Source organism: Trachemys scripta, chromosome 2 (genome assembly GCF_013100865.1).
Source record: "Trachemys scripta elegans isolate TJP31775 chromosome 2, CAS_Tse_1.0, whole genome shotgun sequence".
Classification (NCBI taxonomy): Eukaryota; Metazoa; Chordata; order Testudines; family Emydidae; genus Trachemys; species Trachemys scripta.
This window is the reverse complement of record NC_048299.1, coordinates 39,047,873-39,063,900: the sequence shown is the minus strand read 5'-3', so window position 1 is coordinate 39,063,900 and position 16,028 is coordinate 39,047,873. Positions and strand designations below refer to the sequence as shown.

At 42.5% G+C, this 16,028-nt stretch overlaps 1 protein-coding gene across 1 annotated transcript; it reads left to right on the top strand.

The window, feature by feature from the left end:
* The first annotated feature begins 1,122 nt into the window (after window positions 1-1,122).
* Window positions 1,123-12,310, top strand: VIM (vimentin). Its single transcript, XM_034760347.1, has 9 exons — window positions 1,123-1,753; window positions 2,680-2,740; window positions 7,607-7,702; window positions 7,782-7,943; window positions 8,531-8,656; window positions 9,630-9,850; window positions 9,958-10,001; window positions 11,055-11,140; window positions 11,943-12,310. The coding sequence occupies exons 1-9, from the start codon at window positions 1,203-1,205 to the stop codon at window positions 11,982-11,984; spliced, it is 1,389 nt and encodes a 462-aa protein (XP_034616238.1). The 5' UTR covers window positions 1,123-1,202; the 3' UTR covers window positions 11,985-12,310.
* Window positions 12,311-16,028: the final 3,718 nt, after the last annotated feature.

Genomic DNA, 16,028 nt, shown 5'->3' with positions numbered 1-16,028 from the left:
TTCATCCCCCTCTGCACACAGTGCTGGCATGGCAGAGCAGGCATCAGTGACTCCTAGAGAAAGGGAGTTTGTCCGTCTCCCTGCTTAACCCCGAGCCCTGCTCCATCACCCCATCCTGTACCCGCCCCGAACCCAGCCTCCATGCCAGGGCACCAGGGGAGCATGGAGAGTCCTGGCCCCCAGCTCTGTAAAGCACACGGACACCTTTTCCCACGGCACGGGAGCCCACATAGAGTGCCCAGCTGCTACCCATAAGGAAGGGGAGAAGGCTTGCAAAGTGCTCTGGCCCTTTCCCTCCTTCCCCTCCCTTCTCTAGCCCGCTCCTCAGTCACTCCCTTCCGTGTCTGATTTCTCCTTCTTCCGCTCTCCTCATCCCCTCCTCTCCTTTGCTTGATCCTCCCACCCTGCCTCTTGCTTACCCTCCTCCTGCAACCCCCAACCTGCCTCCTACTGACCCCGATTCCCCCCACACTTCCTACTGTCCCCTCCCGATCCCCCACCCTGCCTCCTACTGACCCCGATTCTCCCTGCCTCCTGACCCTCTCCTGCTCCCCCCATCCTGCCTCCTACCGACCCCCTCCTACTCTCCCCAATTCCCCATCTTCTTTTGACCCCCATCCTGATTCCCCCTGCCCCCGCCTCCTAATGACCCCCTCCTGATCCCCCTGCCTCCTACTGACCCCGATTCCCCCTGCCTCCTTCTGACCCCCATCTTGATTCCCCCACCCTTCCTCCTACTGACCCCCCCGACCCCCATCCTGCCTCCTACTGACCCCGATTCCCCCCACCTCCTACAGCCCCCTTCTGATCCCCCCTCCTGATTCCTAATGACCCCCACGTCCTGCACCCTGCCTACTGACCCTCTCCTGCTCTCCCACCCTGCTCTCCCACGCCCTGCCCCCTCACCCTGAGCCCCTGCAAACTGCTCCGTCCCTCCCTGGGCCCGGGAACCCTCCCCCGGCCCCGCAGCCTTTGTCCGCGCTGCAGGGCGGGCCGGGGCTGGGAGTGGCGAGACCCCGGCCCGGCCCCGCCTCTCGCTCGGAGCAGGGCGGGGCCGCCCGTCGGGCCGCGCGGCCGAGCCGAGCCGAGGGCGTGGCGGGGGTATAAGTACCGCCGCGGGCAGCCGCCGCCGTTCTCCTTCGCCTCTCTCGCTCCAGCAGCAGTCGCCGGACCCACCACCCCTCGGATTACAAAGCGCCGCCATGAGCACCACCATGAGCAGCAAGAGCTCGTACCGCAGGATGTTCGGCGGCGGCAGCCGCCCCAGCACCTCGGGCAGCCGCTACATCACCTCCTCCAGCCGCTACTCGCTGGGCAGCGCCATCCGCCCCAGCAGCAGCCGCCTGGTCTCCTCCTCGCCCGGCGGCGTCTATGCCACCAAGTCCTCGGCCCTGCGGCTGCGGAGCAGCCTGCCCCCCACGCGGTTCATGCACGACACCGTGGACTTCTCGCTGGCCGATGCCATCAACACGGAGTTCAAGGCCAACCGCACCAACGAGAAGGTGGAGCTGCAGGAGCTGAACGACCGCTTCGCCAACTACATCGACAAGGTGCGCTTCCTGGAGCAGCAGAACAAGATCCTGGTGGCCGAGCTGGAGCAGCTCAAGGGCAAGGGCACCTCCCGCCTGGGGGACCTCTACGAGGAGGAGATGCGGGAGCTCCGCCGGCAGGTGGACCAGCTCACCAACGACAAAGCCAGGGTGGAGGTGGAGAGGGACAACCTGGCCGATGACATCCTGAGGCTCAGGGAGAAGTGAGTGCTCCGGGGGCGGATGGGTGGGGAGGGGGTGCCCAGGCTTCCACCCAAGTGCAAAGTGGGGAGCGAAGGGAACAATCTATAGCCCCAAAATGCGAGAAGCTCCCCCCGCCCCTCCTGCGCTTAAAAACTGCTTAAAGTTGTTCTGATGGGTCAGCCCCAACTAGATGGCTATTGAAGCTGAGTTTCAGTATCAGGAAGGTGAAGGGAATGCACAGATCCAACCCACATGGATAACTAACTGGTGTGCACCCATAAACTAATTTGCCTGCTGCCAAAACAAGGCTGATGTATATTAAAGGTGTTTCTAGTCCACATTAAAGTTGAAGGAGCAGGCTTTTGTGGAAAACCATCACGGGTGACTACCATCTTCTAGGGGAATCTCCAACTTGGATCTCTAGTATTTTCAGACAGTGTAGTGAAAAGACCAAGTAAAAGTTAGCTTTGCTACTCTCTCATCTGAGTTCTTAGTACTTACTGTCTGTTGTACTATGGATCTTATCTTGAGGTTTTTGGTGGGTTTGAAAACTTTGGTTTGGCAAGTTAATTCATTTTTTAAATATTGTAGCCTAACAGAATCTGAATTTAGCAAAAGATTATTTAAAACCAACCCAAATCTAGGTCAGCCTCTTGTTGCTCATTAGCTGAATAAGCAGTAACGGTTTTGGCACTGCTTGTGTTAGGCTATCTGTGGATTTCAGACTGCTGTAACAGCAGAAAGCCTCAAAGCCCAGTCATGCAAACTTAATAAAGAGGGCACAGACTAGAAAAATGTCGGAATGAGATGCCTTTTGTCAGAGGCCCCATCTTCCCCCGACTGGGATGTTGGCTGGGTGTGGCTACCAGCTGGATTTGAATAGACACTAGTGCTGTTTTTTTTTTTCTCTAGTTCATTTGTTTAATCAATATACTACTATTTTCAGGTTACAAGAAGAGATGATTCAGCGAGAAGAAGCTGAAAGCACCCTGCAGTCTTTCAGACAGGTTTGTAATCCTCTCTGCATATTAAAATACATAATAAGGAGCACACTGAATGTAAAGCCAAATATGTAAAGTTAGCATAATGTCCAAGTCGGATGTAGAGCCACCTAGTGGTAAAAAGCATCTTGTAAAGGTGCAAGACTTCTCTCAGTGCCTCCAGGAAGTTACTCTTATCAAGGGCACTGCCATTCCTTTAGTCTAGACACTGATAAAACTGGAAGCAGTTAACTTTTAAAGTATTATCTGGAGATTCTGCTAAAACATAGTAGACACTTTTGAATGTATTTGCAATAAGTAAATTGAAATAGAAATGTTGGCTTGCATGACCTAGGTACAATGTCTAACACATCAGAGGTGAACTCTTAAAGCAGAGAATGGACAAGTGTAGAAATAAGACTCTAGATTTCTTTTTTGTGGGGGACTGTTCTTTAATGAGAATCCACCAGTCCTCATGTCATAACTACTTGTTTTCTTTAGGAGGGGGGTGGTGGTGGTATAATCTAAGTGGGGAGGGGGAACAGTTTTTGTTTTGCTTTATCCAAGACTAGCCTATTCTACAAAAGTGCACCAATGTGGAATCACTTTTTGATCCAATAAGGGCGAAAGGGAGCCATCTGTTCGCTTGGCTGAAGGGTATTAATGGTTTCTATGGGATTCACTATGGAATGCAGATACAGGCATTATGGCAAGTGTGGTGGCAGCAGATTGAAATAATAGAACTCTTTGTATAGAAGAGCAGCTTGCTGCAGGCTGCATTCTTACTGAATGTGTAATGATGTAAGCGTATTTTAGAGAAATGTTTTATAACATCAGTTACTTTAGATATGACCCAGTCTTGAAATTCCTAGTGCAAGACTCCATTATGTGACTTGACTGACTTAGCTATGCTGCTCTGAAATTCTTGCAAAATAAGAACTGCTCTAACATGTGAGAATTTTCATGTTGGGGCATCTACTGATAGGTCAGACAACTTCTCTTTTTGGCGGCCTTCAGATTTTAGGGGAGGGTCATGACCAGGGATCCTAGTTTTCTATAATTTTTTTTAATTCTTTAATTTGTTTTTCTGTGATTAAAATGAAATGCTGAACTTTAATTCCCTAGACACAAAATAAATTTTATATATATAATCAGTTGAACACAAGGTTTTTACTGATGATTAAAATTTTTAAAGAAGTTTGAAGCCTACCAGTGCCATAGATCATATTAATAGAATTGCAATTTGTATTTCTTACATGTGCCAAACACTTGTCTTTTATACAGTAGAACCCCATTTATCCAAGGCTCCATTATCCGGCTCTCCATATTAACCAAATCACCAGCCACCTGTGGCTCACTGCCCAAGCTCCCCCATCTTAAAATAAGGGGTAGAAAGCTCTTTGCCAGTTCTCCTGATTATCTGAATTTTTTATTATCTGATCTGGCCCCAGTCACATTGAAGCTCCATTTATCTGATCTAATTGCATGTCTTACATTTTTTTCACAAAATATAAAGACTAAATATTCTCTATAAAAACAGAAAATGTGGTGGTTTGGGGGGGGGCTTTGTTTTTTTTTTTCCCCCATGGCAAACAGATTTCTAGGATCCCTGGTCATGATATCAAAAGTTAATAGCAATCAGGTCATAAGATTGTGTGTATACTGGGTTTTTCTTTAAAAGAAATTCTCAAAGGAGAAACATCGAGTCATCTAAACCTCAGTGTGAATGGTAAGCTGTCTAGATAACTTCTTACTTTTAGTAAGAAACTAGGCTTCAGTTGGCATACAGGTTTTGAGCTCTTTGGAGCGTTTTACAGTGTTGGACTGCAACGACCTGGGTTCTATCCCAGCTCTTCTAGTTGCCTGCTGGTAATGTTGGATAACACATCACCCATCTGTGCCCCTGTTTCCCCATTTTACAGGGGAGGGAGGGAATTACCTCCTTTGTAAAGTGCTTTGAGATCTACTGATGAAAAGCACTATATTAAAAGCAACTATGGGTGTTCTTGCAACCTCAGCCTTTCTTTTCATTAGTTAACAACAAACCCAAAACTTCTAACTCGAGTTTGGACTTCTTGATATTTTAAAAAACTTGCCTCAAGACTTTTTTCAAAAGAGACTATCACTGTGGAAAGGCATTACTAGAATTCCTTTTATCTCCAGCCAGCTGGGCTCAGATGTGGCTTGGGTCACAAAGTTACTTAGTCTGGTATTCTAGAGTCCCTAGTGGATGTCTGTCTAAATGACAACCAAAACTTTGCCAATCAAGCTGAATTGTGCCAATGTAGTCCCAAGCCTTACTCAAGACAAATAGCTTGAGCTCTTTATGTAAGAATGAAGGCATTGAAAAATGGAGTTGCTTGCCTGAAATGTGGAAGATACCAGGCATCACCTTCATGAACTTCAATATATTCTTTAAATACAGAAGAAATTGATGTTTCACAACATCAGGCTTGTCTAACACTGTTGCACTGGCTTACCTAATAATGTAATTGACTTAAACTGGTGTAAAGTCCTGCATAGGCATTCTTAAATGCACTTAACCTTGATCTAGTTCCATTGAGCTGAACTCAGCAAGGAATCTAGTTAAACTGGTTTAAAACTGGCCTAATTTATTAAAGGTGTGCAAAGGGTCTTGCACTTGTGTTTTTAAAGGGACACAGTTCTCTTTCAAACTGATGTAACAGTCTGGGGGGGTGGCGGGGAAGGGGGTGCTCTCAGCATGCACTCTGTCATATTCCTTGGTGTTAAACATTTTGGCATGTTCCATAGACTGGATTATACTTAATTGCCATATGCTAATAGCATAAATGATTGTATTCTAATAAGCAGGTCATGCAAAAGTGATTTTTGCAGCTCTGCAATATCTCAGTCCTTGCTGTACCTAGATACCTAGTACCACCATTAATATTAAAGAGCATGGGATACATGTACTGAACCTTTAAGATGTAAGGTGTCAGTAATACTTGATGCATAGAATTCAGTATTTAATACTGGTCAGCAGAAATAGTGGCACTAACCATGAATTTTACTGAAGGACCTGTTAAGACTTAACTCACATTCAGTATGTGTGCCACTGTCTTGGGTCTGACTACAAATGACTTGCACACTTTAAGGTAGGAAAACCTCAGAAAGCTTTTAAAGAGCATGCATTTGAGGAATAAAAGCCTAAACAATCAAGCATTGGCATGATAAATATCTTTCTCTTAGTAAATGGATTGCAAAAGTTTGACATGCAAAGCTAAATATATAGCTTGCTCTGGACTTTCCTTCTCAAGAAGAAACAGCCTTAGTCTTCCTACCAGAGCACAGAAGCTTTATGCTATTTCAACTTTTAAGTATAGTTTCAGAGAACTGTATGATACTATTTTTGTGGCACTTAAAATTCCACATCAGAACAGCAAAATAACACTCCTGTGGTAAGAGCTGTTCTTAAAGTAAGCAAATAAGTTCACTTGCATTACATAGTTCAACAGGTAGCTTTTCATTCTGAAGCGGTTATTTGATGCATCTGAGTTCATCATTTGGTAAAGCTTCAATGAGTTGCTTGCTTTGGGGCACAACCAGGTAGTGAGTGCATCAGTACAAAGAATGAGTTACTGCAATGTATACCCAGCTAATCTGGTCCTAGGGAATATGTCTGAGCTCATGGCAAGACTGACTACTTGGCTCAAATTCAGAGCTGCATCTAAAAAAATACAGGCTTATCCAGTCCTCCAAAATTATTTTGTCCATTGCTATGAATATGCTTAAAAACAAGTCCAAGTAAATATTCAAATCTGTGCATGATCTGAATGCATATCTGGCTCCAACACACTGCTTTGAAAACTTAGCCCTGATGCTAGGACTACAGGGCTTCTTACCCACTCTAACGTGGCCCTCCAAACTGGGGTAAAGAAGATTTTGATTACAAGTTGTGCTTAAATTAACTTAAACTTCATTCAATTCATTAAACTATATTGCGTTGTGCTCATGTAATGGACCACATGTACGTAAGTTGGAACATCTCCAACTAAAGTTTATCAAGTTAGTCCCTCTACTGTAGGCTGTTATTACAACCTATTGGATCAATTTGAAGTTTATGGCATACTTGTAGTTCAAGACTTATCAGGTACCACTGGTTAAAATGGGTGGGGGGAATGCTAACCATTACTTCTGGTGTATGCCAGATGTGCCATCAATTTAAGATTTAATATGTAAATAATCCCCTTAAATTCTGTGAATCTTTGACAGTGTGCACAAGGTAGATAATTGGCTTTGTATAGCAACCTCTTTCCAGAATGCCTTGACCTTAAGTTCTTTAGATCGTACACAAATAACCCACCAATGAATTCTTCCCCTCTGAGAGAAAGCCTGGTGCCAAGCTGAGCACTAGTAGTACTATCTAGTTGTGTAATGAGGACGGTATGCCCTAACCTCAAATAGAAGGTAGGGAGGTGTTCTGATGAGAAAATTTGGTGCATTTTATTCTAGGGATAGGATTTTTGCTGGAGATTGGATTAATGTTGCTAGAGAATTTGGCAAGAAATTGCCTAACTTTGTTATCCTGACTCTCATATTTATCTTCTGATGAAGGATGCATAACAAATACTTCAGAAAAATCCAAATGGTTTTGAGATGGACTGAAACATGTGCTGCTTGATTGAATGTTTATGTATAAAATGTATGTGTACACACATCCCTACAGTTGACATGCAACTCTGTGCATGCAAGTACCCAATTTGCAAATAGATTTCAGATTATTTCTGGCTATAGACTTTCAGGTAGGTCACTCTGTGCTGCTTGACTTTGGCTCAAATGAGCAGTAAGCTTGCTTGTTACACTGATTCATTTTTTCCCCCCCTCTTACTATTCATATAATGACCTTGCTAAATGATCTTTCCCTTTAATTAGGATGTTGACAATGCCTCTCTGGCACGTCTTGATCTTGAGCGCAAAGTTGAGTCCTTGCAAGAAGAGATTGTCTTCTTGAAGAAGCTTCATGATGAGGTAAAATGCATCTTCATCAGATTATGGATCTGTACCTTCTACCATAGAACAGTACTTGACTCTCCACTCTTTTCTTAAGGAAATCCGTGAACTGCAGGTCCAGATTCAGGAACAACACATCCAAATTGATGTGGATGTTGCTAAACCAGATCTCACTGCTGCCCTGCGTGATGTCCGTCAGCAGTATGAAAGTGTTGCTACTAAGAATCTTCAGGAAGCTGAAGAATGGTACAAGTCCAAGGTAAGTGAATGGCTCTTATGTGGCAATAAGGATATTTGGCTTAACTTTGTTTTAGATATCCACAATAGCTTTGCCATAATGCATAACTACTTAAATCCAGAAGGCAAGGCTTTATTTAACTTTCCCAAATCAGGAAAACAGGTACAGCCTGTCACAAATCTACACTAGGCCTTGATCCATAATACTGTGTCAGAACCTAGATACTACAGTAGTTAAACATCCATTTTGTCATCTTTCCTATTCTTTGCATAGCTAGAAGCATCCCATGTATTGAAGGGTGGCTTGTGTACTGATGAGCTGGTAGAAGAAGGAATGGATGGGTGAAGATATAGCGCAACATACATTTAGATAAAGAATAATGAACGCTAACTTCAGAATGTGTTAATTTAATTTTTAACCATCAAATTAGAGAATGAAGAGCTGTAACGGCATGACACTTGTTTAGAGCCTTTGTTTTAAATATTAAGATCTTTCTATGTGCAGTCTCTTACTCACCTCAAAATCCTCTTACCTTTATCTGGGACACTGGAGTATGATCACTTTTTGTTAAAGTATTATACTAACTGTAAATCTGGCTTGTTCAACAGTTTGCAGATCTCTCTGAAGCTGCTACTAGGAACAATGATGCCCTACGTCAGGCCAAACAGGAAGCGAATGAGTACCGCAGACAAATACAGACCCTCACCTGCGAAGTTGATGCACTTAAAGGAACTGTAAGTGAAAGATACCACTGCAGCTGTTACTACTTATGCTGTTATCTTGTCACATTACAATATAAATAAATGCTAAGATGGATGTGAATGGAAGTGACATATCAAACAAGATGGCAGTCTAAAATAGACTTCTAAAATATAAGCTAAAAGGTCTTTTTTGATTAACTTGCATCTTTCAGCTGTATGCTGGCTGGCCATTATGGAATGGAAACTTGGGGTGAAGGAGGTGACCAGCTTTGACACCTTATTTTTAAAGCTGAAGTATTTAGTGTATATAAGTTTACAAGCTGAGTAACAAAGATTAATCCACTGTTAACTAAACTAGCACTTCACACCAGGTTTACGCCTTGTTAGTTATATTTCCCTTTGAAAAACAAAAGGCTTCATATCTAATTTTAATATTTGTATATTGGTACCTCTATGAAACAAAGCAAGATTTAAAGAATGGACACAAGTTTTTTCCCTGTATAACTAAGCAAATCTAAGGTTGTCAAATTCTACTTAATGTGGAAACTTCAATAACTAGGCACACTGTCAATGCTACAAATCTAGGTCTCTGAAAATAAACCACTGACTTGATTTTGTACTACATGAAACTTGCAGGTGAGGTTTCTCAGGGGCTGCTCTTGGATTGTGACACAAGAAACCTAGGGATAATACCACCAACTTCCACTCCAAATGCAAGGTGCACTGAGACCTTGCATCTTCTGATATGTAAATATTGCTGTTGGTTTGTAGTTAAACACTACATTGCTCCCATAATTCACCCATGAGGATGAAAGAGCTAACAAATGGCAGATGTTAGTCATGTCACTTCTTTTAGCACCTTCCACTAGTGCATTAATTAGTGGTGAGGGTATTAAATGTCTGGAATAGAACACGTGGGGCAGGTATGTGGTGGTAAACACCCAATAGGTGAAGGCTGACAGCTACTAAACTGCATCCAACACTTGACTTGAAAATTCTCTTGCAGAATGAATCCCTGGAGCGCCAGATGCGTGAAATGGAGGACAACTTTGCTGTTGAAGCTGCTAACTATCAAGACACTATTACCCGTCTGCAGGAGGAAATCCAAAACATGAAGGAAGAAATGGCTCGCCATCTTCATGAATACCAAGAACTGCTGAATGTCAAGATGGCTCTTGATATTGAGATTGCTACATATAGAAAACTGTTGGAGGGAGAGGAGAGCAGGTAGATAACACTAATGCAAATATGACCAAAAACTCTGAAGAGTAGCTGCTATAAGAATTACCAAATTCCAGAGACTAGCTTCACTAAACTTGAATTCTCTTTTACAGAATTACCATGCCTATTCCAACTTTTGCTTCCCTGAACCTGAGGGGTAAGTAGTATCTAATTTCTCATGAATAGTGTAGGAAGCTTCTTTGACAACTTGTATCCTTTTGCTGTGGTAAACTAATACTCTAAAGACAGCTTCCTTTTAGCCTGGTGTAATTGATTCAGGTTTTGATATCCGAACCCAGATGTTCATTTAACACCAGAGACCACTAATTCAAATGTTGGTATTTTAACTACTTGTTTTGAGTGGATGGGGCACTTTTTTAATTTCAGGAAGAGATTCCTTGTAATAACGTCAACTCTACAGCCAGTATTTTGTGGCTAGTGATCTTGGATACCCAACTGAAGACAACTTAAAGGGTTTTTTCTGAAGGCAGGAACTCAATGCTTCCTGAAAATCAGGCCCTTTTGAGGTGCCAAAAGGAGCACCTGAAAATCAACACCAGGATCATTAGCCACTTCCAGAACTCTTGCCTACATCTAAGCAAGATATCTAAATTAAAGAATTGGCTGTAGCCAGTTACTTATCATTAAAGTAACTTCAGACTGGAGTCCCCTGTATTGAGTAATTTCTGTAAGTGATCTGGATAGACACCTCCTAAATGGTGTTTGAAATCTTAGGGTACATCTACACTACAGGGGGGAGTCGATTTAAGATACACAAATTCAGCTACGCTATTCACGTAGCTGAATTCGATGTATCGCAGCCGACTTACCCCACTGTGAGGACGGCGGCAAAATCTACTTCTGCGGCTTTCTGTCAGCGGCGCTTACTCCCACCTCCACTGGTGGAGTAAGAGCGCCGATTTGGGGACCGGGGGACGCGATAAATTGATCCCCGAGAGGTCGATTTCTACCCGCCAATTCAGGCAGGTAGTGTAGACCTAGCCTTATTTTGACAATGGTTGATCAGAATTAAGAGATCTAGCAATTTTAGTATCTTAATTGTTGGTGCCTGGCATTTGTCATGCTATGAAGTGCATCAGTCCTTCCTGTAAAGAATCTGTCCATTCGATCATGTATGTGCAATAGCAAATGAGTAACTTAAACTAGATCACTGAAGAACCATAACAGACCAACAATTTTACATCTGCAGAAACCAACATTGAGTCTCACCCTATGGTTGACACCCACTCAAAGAGGACACTCTTAATTAAGACTGTTGAAACCAGAGATGGACAGGTTGGTGCCAATTTCAGTTTCTTTCAGTGGAGAAGGAAGTAAAACAAATGACAAATATAGACATAACACTGTACATCACAACGAGCTATTATCTAGTACCATTCTAACTTCATTTATCAAACAGTGCATGCTTTAAGTACCTTACTATACTGTATCAGAGGGGTAGCCGTGTTAGTCTGAATCTGTAAAAAGCAACAGAGGGTCCTGTGGCACCTTTGAGACTAACAGAAGTATTGGGAGCATAAGCTTTCGTAGGTAAGAACCTCACTTCTTCAGATGCAAGACTGTTGCTTTTTACTATACTGTGTTAGCACTCTGTAGCTTGGGTAACATGCATTTGGGCTGAATATTTGTACAGATCAGAATGTGCTAACTGCAACCTTCCAACTAGGGACCTATCTATTCAGGGATGGCTCAACATTCATAACCATGCTGTAAAGATGCATCTATTCAAGGCTGCTACTTCTGTTTTCTCAGCTATTAGACCTAGAGAGATGGATTAGCTGCTTCTGAAATAAAGTGACTTAGTTTTACAATATGGCAGGCAAATAAGGTGCTTGCAAACAAAAGGTATATTTTCCCCCATGCCTTTTTGCTCACTTTCAACTAGGAATTTAATCAACCAGTTGCTGACTCTTCTGTGAGTGGTTGTCATCAACTTCCACTTATGCCATAGTGGAAGTTTTTTATTAGCTGTGTTAATAATAGTATACTAGAATAAATCTGTAAAACTAGTTTTAATCAGCTGTCTTGAGTATTGAAATTGCTCAGAATTAATGTAACCTGTCTTATTCTTCAACAGGTTATCAATGAAACTTCCCAGCATCACGATGATCTGGAGTGAAAACCCTAGAGAAACTGCACATTTCTCACCTGTGCAGTGAAAAGATTCTTACCAGCAAAATTTAAAAAGTCCCTGTCTTAAAGGAAGAAACAGCTTAAGTGCCTTTCTGCAGTTTTTCCAAAAGCGCAAGATGATTATGCTAGAGAATAGGTATTAGATCTTGCAAACTGACTCTCCCTGAAGGTTTAGAGTTTACAATGGAGTCTAGTTTACAGATAGCAATATCTTGTGCTGCAATACTGTTTAAGTTTCTGAATTCAATAAAACTGCTTTTTCCAGCACAGTATGAGCAATTTCACTGCTTCAATAAATATTTGGAAAATGGCTTTTTAATGTTTTAGTTTGTTAAACATTGATCGCTTCCCCCAGAAAGCATCGGAACAGCAACTCTGTGCTGAAAGTACCTAACCTGCACAACTCCATTAATGACAGTTGCATGGAACTTCTTTAGAATCAGCAAAAAAACACTTGGAAGAAACTTACATTTGTACTCACTTCCTTAACTTTGGCTTGCTTCAGATTATGATACACAGGGCCACTGGACCACTCACATATTGAATTGAATGGACTACACCAGTAGTTCTCAAACTTTTGTACTGGTGACCCCTTACTCTGAGGCTTGCTTTGTGAAACCCCCCTTGTACATTGAAAACAAAAATAGGTCAGATATTTGTAAAAATAGCCCATCTCAATCAGGAAGTGGTTTGGTCATGGGACAAGTGAAGCTGTGCTTTTAATGGCAGGTGAGCATAGGCTGTGGGGGCATGAGACAGTGTTTGTGGGTGACTGTCCCAGATTTAAGATACTCAGTAAGCCATTTGACTTCGCATCTTTATTTCCTTATTTAAAGTAGTAATATAACTTTGCAAGTATTTTGCATCTGTACCTCACAGGATCAAATATTTGTACAAGCTAAATGAACAAGTAGTGCTTGGGAGCTTATACTGATGGAATGGCAGTAGTAGTTACTGTTTACCAATCCCTGTCAATGTGTCCTACCCTACAATTAAGAGTAGCTTGTATAAGATTCTGTGTACTCCCCTTGCTATGGGGTGTGGAGCCACAGTTACACAACCACATCAGCGATCAGAACAAACTCAATAATACTTAATAGGGGGAGGTTCTGAAGGCAGAAGTGAGCTTAACACACTATTTACTTCCAGTTATATAGTGTGCAAGATAGACTGTCTGCTGGGGGGTGAAGCAGACTTGTTTGTTGCAGAAGTTGGGGAGTATATAGTTAAACAGGATATTGCACAAAGAGAAAGATGGTCACATGCTCTAGGCAGTTGAATGCCACCCTGAAGAAGTGGATTTTATCCCTATTTCTGCCTGTGTCATGCTAAGCAAGTCACTTAAGTCAAACTTTTCAGAGATAGTCACTAGTCTGTTTCTTGTTTTCTGGGTGGTTGACTGGAGGCCCTGGGGCTGGGGGGAATTGGCTGGAGCTTCTCCATTGTTGGGTCATGAGTGTCTGGGAAAAGCATTCATGTAACTCAGTTGGGTGTATCCCTGCCTGTGGAATATCTGTGTAAGTGCAGCGCCTGCCAGAGGTTTGTAAATTGCCAAAAGCATCACATGGTGCGAGGGTACCCCAGCTTGGTGGGACAGAGGCCTCCGTGTTCCCACAGTTCCAGTTGCACCCTGTGATCCTTATCTCACATTCTAGAATATAGTGCTGCTCACCAGCATTTTTCAGCCAGGTAGGCTGACACAACTAAGCCACACTTTCTGCTTGGCCCCTCATTAAATAATGTATAATGTAACATGGATTGTCCAAAAATCCACTGTCTTCACCTGTAAGCACAACTTCCTCCTGCTGCTTTATTTCTGCCTATAAATTCCCTCTCTGGAAGATCAGTCCTTTCATTAGCATTTGGATCAGACTGTAAGTGAGTGTCCAGTGTGAACCACATAATAGTCAATGTACATGCAGACAGATAGATTAAACATCTCATGCCTGAAAGAAACCTGTTTCCCACTCTTTGGTGACCAGCCTCAGTCATAGATCTTGAACATAACTTTCAGCATATATATATATATATATATACATTTCACTATGACTATGAGGATCAGTGTGACACAGGCTCTCATAAATCATTTTGCAGGCACTCTTTGGGGGAATGAATATGTAAATATCAGACCCAGGGGATGTGTATAACCCTTAGGCACCTCTGTGCCCTCTGTCAGTTTGCACTAAGACATCCCTGGGTCACACCTGCACATAAGGGGGATGAATTAATGTTGAAGAGGAAACCTTAATTCTGGCATTTCCTAACAGTTGAGTTCTTGACTGCAACTTCAACATTATTTTAATGTAGTGGTTTTTTTTTTTTTTTGGATGTAATACATTAAAGAACCTTGTAGTGTCTGTTGTTTTCTCCCTGTGTTGGAAATTATAGCTTATGATCAATTCATCTCTAGACCTTTCCAACTCTTCACCACATTTTTAAAAGCGAGGACACTAAACCTGAACACAGTATTCCAGCAGTTGGTGCACTGGTGATCTCACTGGACAGTGATTAAAAACAGGAAAAGAGTTCAATGAAAGGCAAAAAAGGGACATCCTTTGATCAGGGTAGAACAGGTGCCACCCTCAGTAAACCAGGAATTGTATTTAAGCCTTCCATATTTTGCTACTTTTGTCTAACAAATTACATAACACCAGGGCAAGAAAATGCAGAGATGTAGCTGAAACAGTTTGTGGTGGTTAGAGATGATGTAAGGTTATCCCTTGGTCACCCAGGTATTATATTTGGAAAATCATGGGAGACGGGAGAGATTCCAGAAGACTGGAAAAGGGCAAATATAGTGCCCATCTATAAAAAGGGAAATAAAAACTACCCAGGAAACTACAGACCAGTTAGTTTAACTTCTGTGCCAGGGAAGATAATGGAGAAAGTAATTAAGGAAATCATCTGCAAACACTTGGAAGGTGGTAAGGTGATAGGGAATAGCCAGCATGGATTTGTAAAGAACAAATCGTGTCAAACCAATCTGACAGCTTTCTTTGATAGGATAACGAGCCTTGTGGATAAGGGAGAAGCTGTGGATGTGGTATACTTAGACTTTAGTAAGGCATTTGATACGGTCTCGCATGATATTCTTATCGATAAACTAGGCAAATACAATTTAGATGGGGCTACTATAAGGTGGGTGCATAACTGGCTGGATAACCGTACTCAGAGAGTTGTTATTAATGGTTCCCAATCCTGCTGGAAAGGCATAACAAGTGGGGTTCCGCAGGGCTCTGTTTTGGGACCGGCTCTGTTCAATATCTTCATTAACGACTTAGATATTGGCATAGAAAGTACGCTTATTAAGTTTGTGGATGATACCAAACTGGGAGGGATTGCAACTGCTTTAGAGGACAGGGTTGTAATTCAAAATGATCTGAAGAAATTGGAGAAATGGTCTGAGGTAAACAGGATGAAGTTTAAGAAAGACAAATGCAAAATGCTCCATTTAGGAAGGAAAAATCAGTTTCACATACAGAATGGGAAGAGACTGTCTAGGAAGGAGTACGGCAGAAAGGGATCTAGGGGTTATAGTGGACCACAAGCTAAATATGAGTCAACAGTGTGATGCTGTTGCAAAAAAAGCAAACATGATTCTGGGATGTATTAACAGGTATGTTGTGAGCAAGACACGAGAAGTTATTCTTCCGCTCTACTCTGCACTGGTTAGGCCTCAACTGGAGTATTGTGTCCAGTTCTGGGCACCGCATTTCAAGAAAGATGTGGTGAAATTGGAGAGGGTCCAGAGAAGAACAACAAGAATGATTAAAGGTCTTGAGAACATGACCTATGAAGGAAGGCTGAAAGAATTGGAATTAGTTTGGAAAAGAGAAGACTGAGAGGAGACATGATAGCAGTTTTCAGGTATCTAAAAGGGTGTCATAAGGAGGAGGAAGAACACTTGTTCACCTTAGCCTCTAAGGATAGAACAAGAAGCAATGGGCTTAAATTGCAGCAAGGGAAGTTTAGGTTGGACATCAGGAAAAAGTTCCTAACTGTCAGGGTGGTTAAACACTGGAATAAATTG